Source organism: Poecilia formosa, unplaced genomic scaffold, assembly GCF_000485575.1.
Source record: "Poecilia formosa unplaced genomic scaffold, Poecilia_formosa-5.1.2 Scaffold59, whole genome shotgun sequence".
Lineage (NCBI taxonomy): Eukaryota > Metazoa > Chordata > Actinopteri > Cyprinodontiformes > Poeciliidae > Poecilia > Poecilia formosa.
Window position 1 is genome coordinate 799,581 of NW_006799998.1, and position 23,895 is coordinate 823,475.

Consider the following 23,895-nt stretch of genomic DNA (forward strand, 5'->3'; position numbering starts at 1 on the left):
AATTTTGTTCTATAGGATCTTAGTCATGAAAGGTCTGTTTTAAGTAGAAAAGGATTCAATTCCCAGGTCATGGAAGGTGCGAAATGAATATTTCAGAAAGAAAATAATGCAGTGCTGACTGTTCTCTGTGAAGTGAATCATAAAAGTAGCTCTCCAACATGTAATCTACAAAACGTGCACAAACTTCCAGAGCGAAAGCATCAGGTTCCATCCTTCCAATCTCCTCATCGCACTGATGCTAAGAAAATAAACTTTTCACGTCTGACAGCTTCCCAACCTCTTGGCAACAGTCAGGGAGAGAAAATATTTGTTTGGCCATTTCACGTGATAAAGAAGCAGTATTTACAACTTAATAACATCAGCTGTTTTATCTTGTGCCTGGTGGCAGATCAGTAAGCTCACTGACAGTGGAGCGGAGCTCCTGTCACAACACTGCATGTTACACACTCTTTGTTTCTCTTCTTTGTTTCTGTCATACGTGCTGGCGAGAGGGAATAGGAATCTTTTTATACTTGCAACTATAAAGACTGTTTCATAGTTTTTATTTTCACCTCTGCTGCCTTCATTTAAATAATGTTTGACAATCAAGAGACTTAATGAACTAAAAATCTGAAAAGTTGACTAAATGGCACAAGAGTATAAAATTATTTCATATTTCTTGAAGTTATTTGTCACTTTAGGATTAGGTAGAGGAGGGGATTATAATATCAAAGGGAAATGAAATTATCTAGCAAACAAATGTGGATTTAAATGAACGCCTTTGAAGTCAATGAGTTTAGTCAAGACGACCACCAAAAACAAAATGAGTTCTATATTCATTCCCTCAATAGTTCAACTTGCAAATCTCACTTTACAGTTTATTCAGAATTGCTAATAAGCTGACTTATAAAGTTAGACATTATCTTCTAGGCGGCCAAAACAATAAAAACTTATTTTGCCCGTTTTTAATGGATGCACATTTGAATAAACCCATAAACTAGTATTTTTTAGTTGCTAAGATGTTCTGTGCATTGCAAAGAGACTTAATGATGTTTCATGTATGCATGCACACATAAATGGTGAAGGGGGGAAGGAAAAAGCACAAGCAGAGGTCTTGTGGTGTCAAGCAAAATTTTACAATTATTCCAGCAAGACTTATGGAAACAACTTCACAATTTCAGAGCCACAGTTTGATCAGCTAACAGTGATCAGTAAAAAACACACATACACAGATTTTGTGTGAACGATTCACATCAGCTGCCATCATCAAAATAGGTGGAGACATTCAAATCACTAAAAGTTAAAATGATTTTTTTTAAAAAAGGACACCCACAATGGTGTAAAATTACATCACTTGATGCAGCTGGTAAGCTGATGAAAGCAGTGAGGATGTTTTCTCCTCCACAGTGACGTTGAAAGTGATGGTGGAGGTGCAGAAACCTCCCATGTACATATGGAAGGAAAAAGGGGCAAAGAATAACTTGGTTCATTTTAGCTAAGGGCTTTTTTCTCCTCCATAGCAAAGCTGAAAGAGATGAGACAAATGATTGATAATATTTATTTACACAATGTTCAACACAAAATCTATTGAAATTATAGATGGCACAATTTATGCAGTGAAGTAGGGTTGGGATTAAAAACAGTTACTGACAGCACATATTTATTAAATGAAAGTATAGGTTCATCAATACAAAATTAAACAAAACCAAATTTGGAGGATTTCATTTCCTTTTTCTTGTGCATTTCATTTGCTCCTGTCATGTGAGAAATGCCAGCACATGCAAACACATTGAGAGAAGGTTTGTTGAGATCACAAGTGAATGTAGCAGAACCAGTCACATACAAATCAAAGGTTTGAGCACTCAGGAAACAGTGCTGTTGCACTGAAAGCCACAAATGTGGAATCTGAGTCAGAATGATGAAGTATGATCACCTGTCTGAGCGTATTCCCCTTTACAGAAAATAGACACATTGCACAGTATTTGTCTCACTGTACATATCTCCACCTTTGTTATTTTTCTCGTTGCTGTCTTCCACTTGTCACAAACTACTTTTGAAGGATATTTGGTGCCTGCCGTCGTTGGCTTCATAGACATCGTTTTCTCTCTGTGGCTTAGTCTCTCTCGTCTGAGGCCTTTCAATCCTTCCAAAAAAATCTTTATCACTATGACTCCAAGTCACACAGATTACAGTCTCAGTTCCTCAGAATGAAACTGTCAAAGAATATTTTTTATCTTTGCAATCTCTTCCCAAGTCCCACAACGTGTTTTCTTATTTATTTACTTTGACAACTGATGCATTTTTAATCTTGGCTAGCAGTGCAGGATCTTGATGAAGGCTTTGCGAAATTCAATGTTGAAAGTTGTGTAGATGACAGGGTTTACAGCACTATTGAGATATCCAAGCCAGGTGACGGCACTGTACAGAGAAGGTGAGATGCAGCAGCTCCTGCAGTGGGCCTTTAGCACATGGGTCAGGAAGAAAGGCAGCCAGCAGATGATGAACACACCTTGGATACAGATAGACAACACTGATTACATGTGTGAATGTCATAATTACATGCATTGTGACAATGTAGTTTCTTGGTAACAAATTAAATTCAGTCATTTTATGAGATTCTTTGGTTCAATTTATATGCAATTATGGAAAGTCTAAACAGGTCTAAATTCAGCTGTAATTATTAAAATTCTTCCCAACACAGTCCAGTCGTATAAACGAGGCACATTCCAGTTTAATCCAAGTCACAATCCATCAAACTCTATTTATTCTTTCATTCCAGCTGTTTCTCCAGAAACGGGAGATGTAAGGCCAGGTTTTACATCTCTCACTGGCTACTTTGGGGATTTAAATGTTTGGGATGAGGTGGAACATGTGGTCTGCTGCCGGCAGACCTTGACCATCTACAAGATTGCACCATATACACCATGGGATACGTTCCGCTATGTTGAATGTAAATTGTGTGCAATAAAAAGATACATTTCGCCTAATGCAGCTGTCAGCCCGCCTATGTGTGTTTAGCTTGCACAGCAACTCGTACAGGAATCTGAGTAATGAAACAACATTCACGTTTCTACATTTTATTATTCCAGTGTCACAAAACTACCGAAGCAACAGATAACCTCACCGGTTCTATTTTGAGAGATGTATCTATCCATAAAATATAAAACACGCAAGGTTGTAAGAAAGCAGAATGCAATTTAGTATAAAAGCAGTTTCTGCCTTAAGCTAAAATGTGATACTTGCAGGTTAATGCTAAACGAAAAGCTTTGACAAGAAACAAACTATAAATGGAGCTAAAAAAAATAGAATTGTTTAAAATATAAGCCTGTTCAGCCCAAATCAAAGGGTAGATTTTATTTATACTTAATCTCCATAACAGTGAGGCAGTCTAAAGAGCCACTAATTCTATGTGAACATCTGATCAATTAGTCTGTCCTTCTTCCTCCTCACCCAGCACAATAGCCAGCATCTGTGTTGCCTTCCGCTCCTTCTGCTGTGAGAGCCTTCCTCTCACCCTTTCCTTGGTGGTGCCCCATTTCTCTCTGCCTCCGCTGCGCTCCCTCCACCCCTCTCGGCCCCTCATGCCATCCTCGAGGGTGGGGGGACGGGGCGTCAGAGCGGATCGCGCCACGGTTGAGGGAAGAGCTGGGGCCGGTCCTACCGCGATGGAGAGTGAGATCTTAGACTGCAGTGAATGATTGGAAGGCTGTGGAGCGTTGGGAGGCGGTGGATTCTGCTCCGTCTGTGGCAGGAACCGACCCGGCTCCACTTCGAGGGGATGAACCACAGACTCCTTCACGAGGGTCTGATGCATAGAGAGGGAAGAAGGAGGGAGGTGAGGAAGGCACGCTTTGGGGGACAAAAAAAGATGCAGATTTGAGAAGAAACAAAAATGTTAAATTATTGGCAGCATGGTATGTGTTAATAATCAAATAACAAAGCAGGAATTCACAGCAGAGCCAGGAGACTCAATGGAAAGAGAGCCGAAAATATAGAGAAAGAAATATTCACATTGTTTAGATGGAAAGCTTGTTTAGGTTGCTCACCACTTTCTTTCGTTGAGGACCTGCAGTGGCAGGCCTAAGGATCAGGGTACACAGTTTCACATCTTCTGGTTGTGTGCACTTATTCTGAGACGGGAAGGAAACAGGAAATTCAATAAGTGAAAAGAGTGAAGATCTAAAAAAGACCCTCACACTCAATGCAAATAAAACAACAAAGTGCAACAGCTTTGCATGACACTTCAAGTGGCTTTTGAATTTAATTTTAATTTTCAATCAATAGCTACCCTAACCTCACAAGTAACCTCTTTTTTATTAAACTGAAACACAACCTTTGGAAAAAATAAACAAAAAAAAAAACTTGAGAGGAATTTTCTAGACAGCAGTGGCTGTTCCACCGTTATTAAATCAATAACAACACATTGTTTTCTAATGGAACAATATTAAAATTTGACATTGTTTTTCTCCTTCTTGAAAACCGATGTTGCTGCTGCGTAGCAGGAAAATGGTAAAGGGAAGTTGTCAGTATAATCAGTTTTAATTTAGTGCAGTCGACCATTTCTACCCCCCGTCACCTCAGCTGAAGACATAGAGCAGATTTATGACTCCTTTTTTTCAAACAAAAACTAAAATCAATACAATACAGAGAGAGTTTATTAAAACGCAATACACAGTGTGTGATGGCGTGAGAGTGTTATGCAACACGGAGACACAGCTTGTGCAATAATGTGTAAGTACGAACATAGTGATTTTTAATGATTAAATTAATGAACCGGAGAACAAGTCTCATTATATACACTACGTACACTTAATCTTAACAGTTACAAATAAAATATTGGTTTGATTTATACAAAATTTTCAACAACGACTGAGTAGGCGCAAATGCATTTTTCTGCAGCCTGGCTTTACTGGCCATTAGTATGTTACGCTACATTTTCAAATGTGTAGAATAATTATTTTGGACAATTATTTACTTAAATCTACTGAAACAAATGAATTAGTCTTTACTTATTTAGCTTATTAAACATATCTTCTGCCACTAAGGCAGATTTGTAATAAAGTGTACGGGGTTTTAGGTTTCATGGATGTTTACTGTAAATGTCAGCCCGAACAAATTAAAACAATAAAGAAATAGTGAAGTTCCAGCAAAACTGAGACGTTCACCTTCCGCTGTCGACTCTCTGCTGCTCCAGGACCACCTTGTGTCAGCAGGCCGTGTTTGCGCGGTGGGGCAGTGCGTCTGCCACGCTTACGCAGCACCACGCAGATCTGGGCGTACACCAACAGTGTTACGATAAATGGCACATAGAAAGATGCGACGGAGGAGTAGACTACGAACGCCGGGTCTGCGAAGCTGCATGTGGTGCCTTCCCGGCTGGCTGATGCAGGAAAGACAACCAAGAAAACGCAAGTATTAGCTTTTCAAAATACGCAACTCAAGCAATCAAGGGGCCAGATATTGCATCAAAATTAGAATAAATTATTAGACGCACATACATGATTATTTTAATGTCATGCACCAAAATAAGCCCTGATTTCACACAGAATTCAAAAGCTTTCTGGTTGTTATTAAACGGCATCACAAACAGCTTTCAAAGCATGCAAAATGTACACTACACATTATGCTCAGAGAATAACCATTCTCTGAGTTCACATATGAAATATTATAAAAACAGTTTTATAAAGTGCAAGCCAGTTTAATCACCTTCAGACAACTAGACTGACAAATTTAGATGCTTAAAAATTCCCCCTCAAATGTAATGAAATAAAAAAAAATATCATGTTTTTCTGGGTTCCAACTTTGATATCATATTAATTTGCTGTTGGTTATTCTTTTCTAATTATCAGCAACAGCTATGAGATAATAATAATAATAATAATAATAATAATAATACATGACAATCAGATAAGATGACTTTCATCATCTCTTTTAAATGCACTACAAACAGACAGATTCAGTCACCTGTTTGTTGTAGCTTTTATTGTGTTCCGACTGTTTTATCCATTTTGAATAAAGGTGTTATTTACATCACTTGTTATGAGAAAAAAAAAGACATGGCAGAAGTTAATATTTTCCGTACAGGTCCCTAACCCATTCAATCCCACCGTTTGAAGCCATCATTAGTTTCAATTTAATTATTCAACACCCTTTGCATTTTACTAATCTAAGTTTCGTCAAAAACATCTATAAAAACACTGCTTGTATTTAAAGGGTGCCAGTGATGTAACTCAATCACTAATACTGTCAGCAGAAGCGAATGAGAAACATCTCAAGCTGTGTGCCGTAATGTACGAGCAACACGTAGCTGTGAGGAGAGAGATGCTTTTTTGCAGTTTGACTTGCATCATTCAGTCCTGCTGTGCTGGCTTGTTGGAAGTAAGCTCTCACATTACTCTGTGATTCTCGTTCAGCCTGAAGCCCTTTCTTTAAACTCAGTCTGAACACTTTCAAAGCTTTGGCCCACCCCCCGCCGCAGAAGCCTTTATCAGCACAGAGGTTGACTGATGAGCCCCACCACTCCAGCTGCCAAGTGTCTAATCACTTTACAAAGTATCGTCTTCTGTTACAAACTCAATGTGAACAAATTATTTTGCCAATGCAAGAGTTTAAGCATAAAGTAATTTGAGTGCTGGCTAATGTTCCCAGATGTGTGAAACAGCTGTACGGCAGTATTGCTGTCAGATGACAAAAAAGTGCGAACATTTTGACTGAAAATCTCTGTAGGTTTTAGCGCCCTCCTGCAAATAGATGAGAACATTTCTAGCATCATTTAATAAAACAAACTTCATTTTGTCACAACCTGGGCTGGAAGTGACACAATGCCTCAAAGTTGTTTCTCTCATTGCTTTTTGTCTCGCAAGAATTGTCTGGAAACCAAACTCTGAATCCATACAAACAATGGAGCACAATATGTGGAGATATAACATTTTAGATATAATAAAGTATTTTGATCAGTCACTTTAGAATAAAAGAATAAAAACCATCCTGCACAATGACAACACAATCTTTGCTCAACAGCCTTATCTAAAAAAAAAAAAAAAAAGACACACAGCAGACAACTAACTACGTCATCTTACTCTGAAATGAGATATGCTAAGGGTAAATTAATAAAAAACAACCATTGATTATGTCAAAATATGTCAGATACAGGAACATTGGTGCATAACACAACCCCTAAAAGATCATATTTTTTCACAACAAAGTTTCATTGTGGTACTTTTATGGCCTTAATAGGTGTGATTCTTTTGACCACCACATTACGGCTGATTGCAGTAATGTGAGACTAGTGTCTAAAATATACTTTCACCTGTATTGTTCAGTCCAAACAACAAAGGGCAGGAGATGGCAAAAGAGAGAAACCACACCACGGTGATCATCACAGCCACCCGCCTCCTGGAGCTGTATCTGGTGCTGTAGAGCAGCGGCATGGCTACTGCTGTGTATCTGCAACAACACACATGCACAAGTATTAAAAAAAAACACCACAGGTGTCACATTAGCATGCCACTCACACCCACTAGGCATGCTTCGGAACAAACACGTCAATACAGAACAAACAATCTCTGATAAATCCAGTGAGCTAGTTATCCCACAGCCATGTTCTCACATATTTTAAAGTAGAAAAAGCATGACAATCAAATCCCGGTTTGTTTCTCAAACAGACAAAAGCTGTCACTTCTTGTTTCGCAGCTACAAGGACACAAAACACATGGCTGTCAAAAGCAATTGAAGTTGCCTGCCGCTGTTGGTGGCTTTAAGTGAGCAGCTCAAGTCTCGGCGGCACCCGGAAGGTCACAGACAAGAAGTAAGCAGAAGCTGTTAAAACGTGAGTAGATTCTGCACAGCATCCATTACATAAAAGTTAATTCAGGCTTCAAAGCCTGCAATGTATAATCAGATGGTGAGCCTGGAGCAGTTCAGATTCTTACAAACAAGTCCTCATAAAAAGGATTCAGGCATTGCAAACAATGGCAAATCACAATGTAGAGCTTTATCTGCAGCTATGTATTATTATTATTATTATTTTATTGATCTACTTCTAAGGGTAAAGTTGTTTTATTACATTTTAAATGAATGCTGAGAAGTCTTTGCAGATGATGGCAGTTTGAAGTCAGGATCATATGGACCTCATCAGAGACAGGATTTTCTCTTTTGTTGTTCTTTGATTTCTGCAACTGCCTTCAGTCACTAGGCTGCTTCTAATCTCTTCTAATCCCCTCAGCAATAAAACTTCATAAATTAGTACAAACCTGATAAGGGAGTTTAATTCATTATTTGGTTGTTTTGATTCATTTCTTTTGCATGAAGGAAGACTACATTATTGACTTTTGAAACATTTAGTAAATAGTGGTCTCGAGACTTTTACAGCCTCTTTCAGGTTTTCTGCCAGAATTTCCCTGTAATGATCTCCATCCATCTTACCATCAATTCTGCAAATTATTTTTCTCCCTGCACAAGAAAAGCATCCTCAAGCTTTTTTATTTCACACATATGCTTCCCCTGGTGGACTGTGTGCTTAGAATGACATACAGGAAGTTGTTGTCTGCGCACAATATTCTGCATGACAAAAAGTCCCTTTTTGTTTGTATCTCTCCACAACAAAAGTTAAAGTTTGTAGTTGCATGAAAGAAAGAGGTTATAAATACTTTAAAAATTATTTTATGGATAAGCAAAAAAATATTTTATTTTTTCATGCAAAGAAAAAAATAACATATTGATGGGTAAAACACAAAAATACATAAGCTCAATCTTTTTTTTATTTTTATTTTTTTATGTGAAGCACAGCCAGAAGTCAAATATCTAGGATTAACCTTAGTTGCTTCTTTAGTTGTTTTTGTCTTTTGCACCCTCAAGCCTGACTAAAGACTTTGTCCTAGGTTAACATACCAGACTGCGTGTGTAAACTAGAGCAACCTCAATATGCCGGTTTGAAAAATGAGGACACAGCTGTAGACGGTTTGCCCGCTGGGTGTCTGGTCACCTCCCTCAGGACGCAGGACGAGCGCATCAAGTGGAAGATCAAATCATTAAATGTGTTTTTATGGGCCTTAAAAAAGCTGCCAAGATCACAGGTGACTGAGGAGGACGTTGGGGACATAAAACCACAGTCTCCAACCTGCTGGACACATAAATGATGACGTTACACAGGGCCTTTTGTCCTGCTGCTCAGCGGTAGTTGGATGATAAAATAAAAACAAATGATCAAGCAGGTGTTCTCCCTTAGACAAATATCTGTCATCATTCCAGCTTTTTGACACGTCTAATTTTGCACAACTTCAAGACACTTTATTTAATTATTCAGCAAACAGGCCAGACAAGATAACCATGTATACCTTTTGGAATGGCTTCAAAAACAACATGTAAACTATATATTTAACAAAATAACAAATGTCTTTACTATGCTGCTGATAGCAATTTGACAGGAACAGTTTATTTTATGATTCATTTCTTATCAGTTTTGTTTCATGGCTTGAAGTTTCCCAGAGGAAAACAATTATTGCATTTTTTAAAATTTTATAATCAGTGAATTTTAAGATATAAGGATATTTTTTAAAAACTACATTTTGAATACAAAGCATGAGATATAATTCAATAAAAATATATTCTGATAAGGCACGTAAAATAAGATAAAAAGAAAAATGAGCGGATATTACAAATGTGCATAGTTGTTAAAATAGGCTATACAATAAAAAAGGGATTATGCTATTTTTCCTCATTTTTGCAGTGTTAGCTTGAGAGGATGTTATTTTGTTGAAAAAATGTTTTCTCTCCATTATTGTTCAGCTTTCTTGAGTTTGATTTCTCTGTTGGCTGTTCTTAAGTGCTAGTCTTCTCTGATCTTCCCTCTGACTGCCATTTCAACACATCTTCTGTTCCTGTAATCACACTCTCCAACAGACAGACTCCTTTGTTGTCTCTGTTATTTTCTCTGATGCTCATTGCAAGGTCAATAACTACCTGACCCTGTTTTCTACTCATTTCTCTTTTTATTCCTGGGTTTCCTGTTTCTAGGGTGCCTTTGATTTTGGTAGAAAACTTACGTATTCTTCACTTGCCTTCCTTGCATCATGTTGGGTTCACCTTTGGGATAAAAAAAAAGAAGGAAAAAAAAAAGAGGAACCCCACCTGTCGATGCTGATGGCGCACAGGTTGAGGATGCTGGCGGTGCACATCATGACGTCCAGAGTGAGCAGGATGTCACAGTGGATTAGACTGAAGCGCCACTCCCCAACCACCTCCAGGAACACAAAAATAGATTAAAGTTATGGCTCAGTCGTTCCCTTTCATCTCACAAGGACAGTTTAATTACAAAACAAGCAAAACAATTGTTCTTGTAACTCCAGTATGATGCAAGTCAATTATGTCTGAATAAGCAGCAGAAGAATAAAATAAAACTTTAATTATCATGTTTCTAATAGCTTCTTCTTTCTTTGCCTGACTGTAAGCCCAAAGAGATTCGCTTTAGCACTTTTCAAACATTGCATGGGCATTGCAACGGGATGAACGGTTAATTTACATATTTGATAAATATCATTATAAATTAATTAGGCAAACTAATAACAGATGAGTATGTTATTTTAGAATGCCTAATGAAACTGCAGGATCTTGTTATATTTTGGGCCACTAAGACAGATTTAAGCAAATCATCCATTTTCCAACATCATTTCTTTCGGCTTATCTTATCCATTGATTCACATGGAAACCCGAGGTTAATGAAAATATCTTGTGACCTGAAACGAATGATAATCAACTTATTGTTTTACTCGATTGTGACTTAATAAGTCAATTAAGTTTCTGCTGATTATGTACAGTGTCCTACAAAAGTATCACTGCCTCTTCACTACCTCAATAGACATGATCTAAACAGGTCAACTTCATGTTTTTTCCTCCTCTCACACTGAGGAGGCAGTGCTTTGCAATTGAAAACTTTAGCAGTGCGACAGAATATATCACTGCTGTTTTAAAATATATAAACTTTCATTTGTTTTACATTTCCTCCACCAACAAAAAGAAAAAATAAAACTGAACTTAGTTTTGTCCAGTTTTGTTCCACTCTGGGTCAGAGAATTTTATTTTTTTTTTTCCATTTAGTTTGTTTGAAAAACAAAGTTGTGCATATTTATACATTACCTCCAGGTAAACACCCCAAGGCATGACGAGGGTTGCCAGCAGCAGATCGGACACAGCCAGGGAGACAATGAGGTAGTTGGTGGTGGTCTGCAGGGCACGCTCCCGAGACACAGCCACACACACCAGCACATTGCCGAACACCACACAAAAGATTAGAAGGACTAACAGCACAGCGTAGAAGTTGTACGGTGGTGAGGAAGACGGTGAAGAGTCGGTGCAGTTGGAGGATGTCAGCAGGGAGGAAGAGGAGGAGGAGGTGGGATAGGATGCAGGGGAATAAGAGGCGTCAGGTGTGAAAAAGGCTGAGAAATTGTTCCTAAGGGAGGAGAGGGGAGCGGAGGGAGAGGCGGCCTCCTCAGACTCGTTGAGTAAAGTCATAACTTCGCTTTGGTGAACATGATGAAGAGGAAAGTGGCTAAAACAAAGAGAGGAGGAGAAAAGTAATTACCATGAGGCCTCACACGACTCGGAGTTCATTCAAGAGTCTTTCTTAGCAAATACAAACACTGAGCTCTTTTCGTAACAACAGAGATGAAAAGCAAAGGTTTCTGCAACACCAGCAATGGATTACTCTTTTGTCTCGCATCACAGAAAGACACAGAGAGCGCTGAATAGGACATCACTCAAAGAACAACAATATAAATGACATTTAATCTCTAAAGCCTGATAAGACATTGTAGAGATTCACTAGCTTATTCTGAAGTGATTAAAAGTGGGGCTAAAACAATAGATATTGTATTTCTGAGTAAAACTGGGGCACATATTTTTTTTTAAATTTCTTTAAAATATACTCCATTATAACGTTGTTAGCTACTTGCAATTTTTTCTCTGGCTCTGGTAACAAGACAATAATTATGATGGCCACTCTTTGTAAAATATACTGAAAATCTAGACATTTTTAACACCATATTGCAGCATCTCCTCAAGTCACAAGATGTAGCTGAGAGAAACTTTTTAGAGGGGATGGATGAAAGTTAAATCATAAAGCAAAAAGTCAGAAATTCAAACAATGAACCCAAACAGTCACAAAGGAAGACGGGAAGAAAAAATAGGAAAATGGGAAAACAGTAGAGATGCAGTGTTCAAAAATTCTGAGGCAAATTTCAAATCTTGAATTTTGTAAAACCTTTGACCGGCCAATTCCAATTTCTCTTTATGAACTATATATAACAATGAAACTTGTTTTTTATTATAGATAATAAAAAAAGATCTTCATTAAAAAAGTCCTGCATGTAAAGGGACAAAGCTATCTGTACAAATTATACACAACTAAATAGAATTAGATTTAGTTTCATTTATCTCTTAAATCACTCATTAATTATAGGTCATTAGATTAGAATGTGTGTGAGGGAGAACATTCATAGTTGCACAGCTCTGTAGTTAATCAGGATTTCCAAATTATTTCAAAACAAAGACAAATAGCATTAAGTATGTCTTCCCTAAATAGAGAGTACACCATAACAGTAACACTTATAAATGACTGAAAACAGTCCTAGATGTTCCATGGCAGACAGAATTGGCATTATCAAAGGAAAAAAAAAACAGTTAAACTTTGCTGAAATGTGTTCATCCTTATCTGATGAAGTCTCACTTCCTTAAAAGTAGCAGCCTGGGGGAATAGCCAACAAGCCTCTGCAGAAAAGCTTCCTTTCCAAAGGCTTCTTGCAGCTTTTGTGCTTCCTTTGACTTCGTTGTCAAACACTTCACTGATTCTGAAAATCGCTAACTGAGAGTCTTTTTTTCCGTCAGTAAGAGCTTTCACACTTATAACTATTGTCAGCACATCCTACAGTGAGTTCACTAATTAGAAAATTGGATTTTTAATAAGCCTCCAGTAGCTAATCAGAGTCGGTGAAATCAGCAAAAGCACAAAATCATCAGTTTTTGTTCAACAACCGTTTTATTAGATTTCTAGAAAACAAAGATAAAAACTGAAATAAATAAATGTAACTGCAGACTAATAAAAATACTAAAACACACTTAGCATTGTAGGAAAATAAAATATCAAATCAACTAATATCCCAGATACCACAATGACTATGGTTCTTTTGTGCTAATTTATGTGAATTAAAGAAAAAAAAAACAGTTGCATTGTGATGATGATGTGGAAAGAAAGAAGAAATGACATCTAAAAAAAATAAAAGAATATGTATTCTTTCAAAACTATTGAATTTTACATCCTAGTTTTTCACCGTGCTTTAAAAAAACCAATAAGGAGAAACAATTGAATGAAAATAATTTATCCATTTATAGTATGCTTTTACAATTTCAAGCATTTTCAAGCAGCCAAGTAGCCAATTAAAGCATTCCCTGACAAATAAACTTGAATAAAGCATTTTGTGAAAAACAAGGCAGCATATGTTGTTCCCAAACCTGAATAGTTTTTTTTTTTTTACAGATTTATGGGCACTCAAACAGATGTTAGAGCTGCCCATACCTTTAGCACTTATGTGGGTAGCATGGAAACAACTATAAAAACCATATGGCAATTTGTGTTATTAGTTTGCAAAATCTGGCTTGCAGGCTATGAACAAAAAACTTCAACATTTAGATGTTTAAAGGCATAAAAAAGTTCCCCTTGGGAAATCTCAAACAGCAATTTTGCTTTTACTGTTTGTTTCTCGCCTTAGTTATTACAAAATGTCCATCCAATGTCACTTAGGATGGCAGGGATGTCTCATTTATCATCAGATGCCTGAAAGAAACCTGTAAAGTGGCATAGGATGGGAGTAATGCTCAGCTGTGCTCTAATCCGTGTTTTCACGGCAGTCGCAGGGGAAACATTGAATTAATTCCATCCGAGTAGCGGAGTTGGGACTGAATGGTTCCTCCAGCCAAAGAAAAGTCAGACGGCAGGTGCTGTGGTGTGGAAACTGTTCTTCACACCTGTTTGTGGGCAAGCACGGGTCATTTATGAGCAACACCAAAAAGTGGCTCATCCACATGTCAGGAGCATCTATTTTTTTATTTTTTTTAAAAGATGGATGAAACACAGAAAACTGGATTATGCAGAATATATATATATATTTTGTTTTTCTTGAACTGGGGCAAATTAAGTAGCTCGGTAGAAAAACTTTTAAGGAGTCCATTCACGTTTTTTCAAAATAACACTGACAAAGATGATGTAAGGATACTTCTATTACATTAGTTTTATGTGACATCTGCTGTCTCATTCCCAGAAAAAAAAAGAAACTGGGAAGACAGAAGAACATAAATTGTGTGAATAAATTTATATAGCAACCATTAATGTCAGTAGACATGCAGAAAAGAGCCATGACTGGGGGAATACATTACATTTTCTCCACTCTCCTCTTTCCACTGCTCTCATCTGACTCAACAACTTACAAAATCATGCAAAATGGCACATCACTTATTTATTACCAATAGGAAATTGTAATTGACCTCTGACACGTTATCAAATCTGCTGTCGGCCTGAAGGTGATGAATAAGATTCAGATTGTCACAAAGCTTTACTGCTTACCCCAAGTTTATTTGCAGTCAAAACCAAGACGAGAAGAGCTAATACATCAACACACTGCCACACCGCGAACCTTGTCAAGGACACTTTTAGCTCATGTACCGATAACTCAGTTATATTAACAAGAATCAACTGAGGAATCGTGGAGAACAGTGAACAATTAATGCTTTAATGGAAAAAGTAGAACAGACATGATATTTGGATGGAAATATGTATTTCAAATTTTAATGAAAAGTTCAACCATAAAAAAGTCTTTCAGCTATTTGGGCAACACTTTAGGTTAACACAATGTTGTAAAGGTAAGTAATGGGTAAAAATAACTACATTAAGAGGTATCAAGTTATTAATCTGAAGCTAATTTGGCATGTTTCAATACTTATTTAGACAGTTTAAATGCATTGCTATCAAATAAGAGTATGTATGTAAACTTTTTGACTGATTAGAAATAACCCTCGTAGTTCTAATTGACCCAAAATATTTATTTTTGATTTAATATCAGAGAGAGTGACAAAAAAAAAAAAAAAAGTTATGTCTTAGTTTATAAAGAAACATCTGGTTTTAATGTTAAGGGCTTGTAAGCAAACATCCAGTTCCAGATGTGATGCCTGATGTGGGAAACCAGCAAGTAAAAATGAAATGTATTAGTGAGTGCTAAGCACTGCAGTAGCATAATGACTGCCTTCACACTCACAAAAGATGCTGCTAAGATCTACTAGTTTTCAAACAATCTTGGAAATCCTGCAGACCAATTCTGGACTCCTCATGTGATGGGAAGGATACATTAATGATTTATTATTGATAAATCATCTGTTAACTTCATTAACCATCTCGTTGTTTTCAGTCAGATTTACTGAAAACAAAATATATGAAATATATATAATATATAATAATCTATATAATATATAGAAAGCTGAATATATTACCAGCTTTATTTTCTAAGCTGTTTTTCAAGCAATGTTTGTGAATAAACTCTCACTTCAGTTTGCTTCAAAATTAATTCAAAACAACAAAGAACAAGCTTCCCTTCGGCATTAAACTGGAGCAAGAAAAAAAAGCTACAAAATGTTGCAACCAAAGAGCAAAAAAAAGAAAATTAAATATTCAAGCAGCACCAGCTCATCCTTTGCCCACAGCGGCTCAACTGGGACCTCAAATATTTACTTTCAATTTACAGCTGAAGAAAAATCCTACATTTAGCTCATATCTTGTTACTTCAAATGCCATAAGAATGAAAAGAAAAGAAAATGTTTCCTCCAACCAAAAATGAAATAAATCAAGAATTATTGAACTGCAACTTTGCCTTGGTAACAAAAAATGTAATTATCTCACATTTTCAAGAACCAGAGATGTTTTTCAAAGACTGGAGAAGTAGGGCTTTGTTGGACCACCAGCTGTGTTGAGATGTGTTTGTGACCAGAACGGACACAATAAGGTGACAGCAAAAATGAAAGTGGAACAGAAAGACTAAGATTAAAGTTTACAATTCTGCAGAGAAGGGAACAGTGACATTGCTAAAACAATGAAGGAAATGAGAAAAATGACAACCTGTATAAGATTCTTTGAACAGAACGGCTCGTTGCTGTTAATGTCATTTGGACAAGCATGCAAGCATGCAGCATGCTGAGTATTTGGAGTGGGTATGCCATGACAAGAACACAAACCATTTGCTTTGATTTTATTTTACTTTTTTATTTTAATAAGTTGCTAGGTAATTGACCTCATGGATTGTGTTGAACTTTCAGTCAAAGATGGACAGGAGTTCATCAGTGTTGTAGTCAAGACCACCTAACCCGAGACCAACACTGGTCTCGAGTTCTACAACACTAGCATTTATTATGAGAGACAAAAATCGTTGATGACAGAATTCAGTCGGATCGAAAAGTTCTACGCAACACAAAATAGGGGCACGTACAAAAATGACACACATGCTTCAAATGTGTGATGTTTCACAAAATGCACTAAAACTTTTGATTTTGGACCCTCATGAAAAGCATTTTCAGGTTTGCTAACACACAAGCCAAGAAAAGAAACAGTGTGACAGCAACTTTGAAAGAATGTACATTATTCTCTGCTTGTCGCTGATGATCTCCGTTATGTTTTATGTTTCTTGTGTGTTGTGCAAACTAAATAGCATCAGAGGAAATCTAACTAACAGTGTACTCATCCAGCATACATCCTGAAATGCAAAAAGTTATTGGAGATTGCAAGCACAAAATGTCAATGGATTTAGTGAGATTTGATTTTTAAGGTCAGATTTTATGTGTCTGCAGACAAGAGAGAAGTTGAGTCATAAATGAATACGATCTGATTCTTGACTTAGAAAAGGTACAACAGTACAGTGGAAATGGGTTTTTTAAACGATTGAAAAAAGATAAGAAACCACAGATTTTGATGAGAATGTGAAAATAGGAGGGTAAAATTGAAAACAGGTAAAACTGAAACAACATATCTGAAGATGGCTTTTGCGTTATTTAGTTTGCACAACACACAAGAACATAACAGAGATATTTAAATTGAGATATCAAGGTGAAGTCCAGAAAACTGCCTTGAAGCACCTCGAGGCCTTCAAGGCCTTGCACTGGATGAAAATTCAATTTCATATGGCTAAAAAAAACTACCCAATATTCTGAAAATAAGACACTAGCTTTTTTAAGAATGCGAAAAATGCAACCAAATTATAAACAGAAAATACACTACTTTCTTTCAGACTTGATTATAAAAGAAATAAACTGATTTTGTGTACTATGTTGGATTTTTTAAACAGACAAAATCACATTAAAGGAGCAACCTCTCCTTCTCTCATCCTCATCTGCCCTTAAAACAGAACTATCCTCCTAGTACTCCAGCCTGTTTTCTCCTATCACTCAATCCTCCTGTGAAATATCCTCATGTTTCTCTTTGTCCACTGCTCTACTCCTCCCTGGTTACTCTTGACAGGTCTATTACATTTTAGTCTTGTTTGGTTTTGGTACTGATAAAGAAAACAAAACAACAACAATAAAAAAAAACAGTAGCAAATAGAGTGAAGTAAGTTTTCAGAGTACACAGTTCTTCAAATGAAAGCAATGAGCTGTCTTGCTATAAATCTTTGATTCCTTTCACTGAGAGGAAGGAATGAGGCTCAATGCCACTGGGAATGGTGTTTAGCAGCTGCATAATCAGCTCTGTCCATTTCAGGAAAAAAAAAAAAAAAATGCTTCTTCAACTTCTTTTGGTGGTCTTTTGTTTTTAATGATCAGTCAGTAGATTTTGGCCACAAAGGTGAATACTAATATAATATTATTGCAAAGTGAATTCCAATTAGTATCAAATTGGAATATTTTAAAGTAGGTCCGGACTGGCAAATTGGGAGGATTGGGACATTTCCCGGTGGGTGGGTGTGACGTTTGGGGCGCAAGGGAAAGGGCCCATCTTTTTTTTTTTTTTTTTTTTTTTTTGAGCCAATCTGCAGCTATGTCATCAGCAAGATGCTACCACTGTATGGCAGGCCATTTTAACATAAAATCAGTTTCATTTGACTATTGGTAATCAATGTCTAACTACAATACAAGGGTGGGGAAGCCGCTTTTATGTTACAACTGCCGGCCGTATCCACTGTTTTTTTTTTGTTTTTTTTTCATCAGATATAGTGTTTTTCTTTCAAAAACACTTCTTGAAACAAGTGTTTCAAAGAACAAACAAACAACAACAAAAAACTCATTTCTTTTTTGTGGCCAACAATGACCAGTAAGTACTGTGGGCATTTTTTTAACTGGTAGAAAGTAGAAAGAGCAAGGGTGGACATGGAGAAGGTTATATATAAAAAGAGGAAAGTGCTGGAAAAAGTTGAGCAAAAATTGACAACTTTTTCTTGAAAATAAGCTTGTGGTTAACAATGTCAAAGGAGGATGATGAGGTGGGTAAAGCAAGATGTACTTTGCTTGCAAACTACTATTCAAGGAACTCAATAAATTCTGTTGCGCTAAGACATAGCGTTTAATAGTTTTATGTCACAATGCCCCACAATTGCAGACCTAATGTGTAAGTTTATAATTATCTGATTTTAATGATAGTAGGTTTTTATCTAAACTGGGTCTGAAACATGAATCCCCAGGGCTAAAATCTGTGTGTAATTAACTGTATCTGCCTGCACGACTAGAACAAATTGACTGAGACAACATTCGGTGCCAATTCACACATTTGTTGTGAACTGATGCTGCAGATATATACTCAACTGAACTAAATGTATTTCACTTATCGGTTTAGCTAGTGAAAAAAGCAGATTTTCAGGAAATCACAACATAACACCAATAAAATAGCATTTTTAATACGTGGGTGTTTTACTATGATATGGCTGACACAATCTCGGGGAACATGTAACAGAGTTAATGGTGTGGTATTCACGCAGATGGATGTAAAGTGGTGTGCACAACCAGCAGCCATAACAACAGCCTTGCAAAGAAAAGCCAATTCTAGAGTTTCAGGGAGATTCACAAGATGTGGAATATAGCTGGGATCACCACACACAAACATATTCAAGACATGAGCTATGATTTTGAGACTCCTTGTGTTTAAGCCACTCCTTAACAGACGATATCTCAGCTGGCTTACGAAAAGAAACAAGATTCCTTTACTGATTCATGTTCTACAGTCCCCTTTTTTTTAAGTGAAAGTAGATGTTGCACTTTTCTTTTAAATTATGGTCACAGAGTGTGGAGAGAGTGTGGACATTTATAGGATTTAAGTTGCTTTATGTCCAATGTGAAGCTCCCACAGTCAGCGATGATTTGGGAAATCTTATCATCTACTCGCGTTGATGCACCGTTTTTTTTTTTTTTTTTTTTTTTTGCTTTTTCTTATGAAGATGAAAGTCAAAGCAGCCATATTTAATGAATATTGTGAGGGTTTCATGTTGTGAATTAAATTAGTGAAATAAATTAACTCAAATGATATTCTAATATATTGCAATGCGTCTGTCAATTACGCAACAGAGAACAAAACTACATACTATTCTGAGATCATTCTCTGCTCAAATTATGAAAAGAAGGTCAACAAAAGGCAGAATGTGATGTGTGTTTTATTTCTACCTTCCATGTGAAACCGAGAGGATTTGAAATGGTAGCTGTTTCTTGGAAAATAATTCCTAGTGATAGAACAAGTGCTCAAAGCCTTGCAAGGTGAAATTCACTGGCCTGAAGTGATAAAAATGGAAGTGACTAAATTAAACAGCAGGTAATAAATATTTCCCCAAGTAAAATCTTGCAAAAATGACCAGAATTCCTCAGCTTAAACGGCTTCCCAATCAACTGATGAGCATGCAGGAGAATCACTTCGACACAGAACCACAACATGAAAATTCCAGTCCTGAGGCAGAGCTCCACACCACACATCAGCATTTATTATTCAACGTGCAAGTTCACATCTCCTCCATCTCTTATTTAAAAAGAGACACTGCAGCTTTTGGTAGTCACTTGCAACTGAAGTGAGCCCAATGCGAGCAGACTGTTATGGAAACTCACATTCAGAAGTCAACAGCAGAGGATAAAGTGCTGAAGAGTGGTTTTTAATTGAAGGCTGAAAACAACAAAGTCTGAGTAATACTTTCCTTTATCTTGTAAGTGAATCATATGATAATACAAGTTTGTCACAGAGATTGTACACATGCCTACTGGGACTCAGTTAGAAAGTAGAACATACTATCCACTCCACTGCCAAAAACCTTTGCCCCCACCTATAGTTTAGTTCATTACTTTACTTCGAAGACGATTGGAAAATGAAAGAGTTAAATAATTAAAATAAATCTATCTACAACATTTCCGCACAAGAAACTCACCAGTCTAAGATTTATGCTAAGAACACAGTGATTGCATTAAAACATTACTGTAAACTACACTATGCCAATTATTTCACAGGTTTGAACTGTAAATTCTTGCTAGTATCACAATGAAGCCAAGATCAGTAATAAAAATGGAAACGTCTGTGTAAGAATGTGTAATAAAGAAGCTTGTGTCTTAGAGGGTAACAGATGCTTTTAGTTTGTGTGATAGGACGAGTGTACAAGAGCTTCTGCTGCAAACTTCACACTGTACTTGGTCTGTGATATAATGACCACTTTATTTTTTTAAGTATGGAGCCAGGATTAACAGGAGTTTATGAATAAATGAAAATAATCCAAACATTTACATGCTGCATCTTTAAAAAAAAAAAAGGGACACAAGTATTGGAGGTTGGGTTAGTTATTATTTTAAGATGTAATTTTAGCACTTTCATCCAAAATAGTGAAGTTATAATAAAACACATTCGTCAGTACTTAAAAGTAACATGTTGTCTGCATGAGATAAAGCAAAATGAATGCTTTTATGTTTATTTACAAATGTTTTCTTTCCACTAAATTAAACTTCTCCACAATATCTAAGAGGAAGGATTGTTGCACAGTCACTCCATGCAAAAAGCTGGGCTACCTTGAATTTGAAACTTTTTAAATAATGGGCATAAATCGCATGAGTTTATTGTATACCCAGAATAAAACTGGAATAAATGTTATTACATTTCAATATGTCTAGATTACGTTGATTTGATTATTCATTTCTGCAGATTCATGCGAATTGTTGCTATTTAAAACCATGAAATTAAATTAAAAAGCATAGTAAACTTAGATGCTTACAACAACTTTTAAAAAGAATGTCTCTTATTCGCCTATATACGAACAGTAAATTCCTGCAAAAAGCATTCCCGAACATTTTTTTTTTTTAATTATTATTTTATTTTTTTCATGAATTACGCCTTACCTTCTGCTCTGGTTGAACTTCTGCTCCGGCCTCCCTCCTGGTTGAGCGGCAGAAATGAGCCAGACGCTGCCGATCGCCTCACCCTGACCCCGACCAGTTATATAAGGTGAAAATTAAATGTGAGCGTTACTGGTGATTGCTCCCATCCTTCAGCTGAGCCGCGGATGTGCTCTCCGCGGCGCTGAGTGTGAAAGAAGCTGGAAACAGCTGCTGGGCAGAGGAGAGGAGCCGGGGAGGAGGGGAGGAGGGAAAAGGGGCAATAGATGCTCTTTTTCGCCTGTTGATATTCATCCTGGCGAGAAAGAGCAAGAGCCACATGGTTGGCTACAGAAACAGAAAGGGGCGTGGCAAAACAAGTGTTTTTGAAAATGTCACAATCTCATATTTTCTTAAGAAACACTTAACACCAGAGAGCAGATTGTAGGTCTGCACATACAGACCTACAATTTAATTCAGAAACACTTTATATATTCCAAAGAGACTTTATCTGAGCTTTTGAGATGCTTATCTGTTGCTCCTGGTTGTAAAAAAAACAAAAAAAAAAACAAAAAACATACCTTGTTGCCACGGTTACATATCATACCAACTGCCTCAAAGTAGAAAAGCAAAAGCAAAAATCCTTCCAGCTCCATGGGAATAGATCTCTCATCCTATACTTGCACAGTGAAACATTACATGTCATCAAGTCTGACAACTATCTTTAACTGTATGGCTGTATAAACCTTTATTTAAGCACTTCCTCAAACATTACTGAAATGTAAGTAAAGAGGAGCCTACCTGGAGAAAAGCAGATGTTGATAAGCACATCGATGTTTTAACGAGAAAAAAAAAAATTGTGACACGTTAATTAGTAGAAACATCTGATCAAACACAAGGTGTGACGAGCCAAGATTCCTGCTCAATAGATACTGTGTCAATTTTACAAAGTTGAGAACCTCTATGTATTTTTTATCTTTATTTTTGCTTTGTTACCACAGAGAAAGTGCCAGAGCTAATGGCACCTTAAGAGGGTTATAATAGAATGGTTCACAATTAAAGCCTAAAAGCTGTGATGTGCAGCTCTTCTTTTATGAAATATATTTCCAGGCGCCTGAGCGACTTCAGTGGAAAAATGATTACACCTACCTTGCGGTCGGTCATACTACTTTTAATGCTTTTCAGAGTTCTACTTTATAAGAAATGTTTATACTTGAATGAAAGGAAAGATGTTTTTTTTTTCTTCTTGAAGAACTACGATGAGTCAATTGCCACCTCTTTTAGAGTGTGCACACTGCAGAGGAGGGAAACTATTAGTTTGTATCCATCTCCTGAAGTTTGAAAACGAAAAACACAATTTTTTTCCTCTCAACAATACACAGTATCAAAACACTCGATCTTTCCCCAGTTTCATGTCCTAATTCATAACTAAAACATGCAGGTACACTACTTATTAACTCTGAGATTCACAGTATTTTACTCCTACAACTCAATAGTTCTGATAGAGGGAATCTGTCATATGGATTTGTTGGTGAAGTCATTAATGCAAAATTGTTTGCAAAGAAAATGATGAACCAGTCAATAAAATGAAGGTCACATTCTCTTGACTAATCCGGTGTAGCAGCAACTTGTTATAATGAGGCGAGGGGCACACTGCAGGCATTCAGCAATTACTGAAAAAAATGAAGTCAACTGTGAAAACATGGACATTTATCTCTGTTTGTTTCTATAATCTTCAATTATAATAAGACAATATTTAATTTCAATCGGTTAAAGAAAAAAAAAATTGAGTTATTCAAAACATGTCTGTGTTAAGATAGGAAAAAAAAACACTCTATTGTATAAATGTCACATCATTAACAAAAAAAAGAATAAAAGTCGTTCTTTGAACATACATTATCAAAAATATAACACTGATCAATAATGTTTGTTTGATCCGCTATTGTTTCTAAACTTCAATACACACAACTGCTTTAAAGCATCCAACAGCGTCTGAGTAGATTTCTGTAGGCGCCAGCATGGCTAGAGTGAAAGAAATGGATTCCCTCAACTCCAAAACATAAAAACAAATAAATAAAACTGGGCAGTGGCCATACTTCCTAAAAAAAAAAAGAAAAAAATCCCAGAGAAACATTCCTCAAGTAAATAACTCTTCAGTTTGTCTCATGAGCTCAACCTGCAGATGTTCAGTTGTCAAGACAACGGGCTGATAATTTAACTATTTTTAAGGTCAAGATTTGGCCTACAGATGAGATTTTCACCATTTTCATTGAGTCATAGTCTATTAATTAAATGAATTATGTCAGGCGTAGGACAACAGGTGTTCTTCTCTTACACGTAAGCAGCACCAAAAGCACATCTAACCTGATGAAAATGAGGCAGGCTGCTCTGGGAGGCGGAAGCTCAGCTTGAGACTGCGGCTCCGAAAGGGAGCTTTGTAGAAATAGGCAGCACTTTGCATGAGCAAGTCTTTAAGCACCCTTAAATGGCTACGAGGGGTTTCGGTTTTACAACAGTCATAAACATATTAGCCCTGTGGATCATCTACTTGTTACTGGATAG

At 36.8% G+C, this 23,895-nt stretch overlaps 1 protein-coding gene across 2 annotated transcripts in view; it reads right to left on the bottom strand.

The window, feature by feature from the left end:
• Positions 1-1,096: 1,096 nt before the first annotated feature.
• The window catches only part of drd2l (dopamine receptor D2 like), a 25,967-nt gene continuing 3,168 nt past the window's right edge, over positions 1,097-23,895 (bottom strand). For both annotated transcript variants that reach the window (XM_016672370.1, XM_007553802.2), the window contains 8 exons: positions 21,358-21,649; positions 11,113-11,527; positions 10,108-10,217; positions 7,289-7,425; positions 5,145-5,359; positions 4,026-4,109; positions 3,430-3,784; positions 1,097-2,488 (listed from right to left, as the gene is read on the bottom strand). In XM_016672370.1, coding sequence (XP_016527856.1) covers positions 2,292-2,488; positions 3,430-3,784; positions 4,026-4,109; positions 5,145-5,359; positions 7,289-7,425; positions 10,108-10,217; positions 11,113-11,490 — 1,476 coding nt within the window. In that variant the 5' untranslated portion in view covers positions 11,491-11,527; positions 21,358-21,649 and the 3' untranslated portion in view covers positions 1,097-2,291. The remainder of the gene's footprint in view (positions 2,489-3,429; positions 3,785-4,025; positions 4,110-5,144; positions 5,360-7,288; positions 7,426-10,107; positions 10,218-11,112; positions 11,528-21,357; positions 21,650-23,895) is intronic.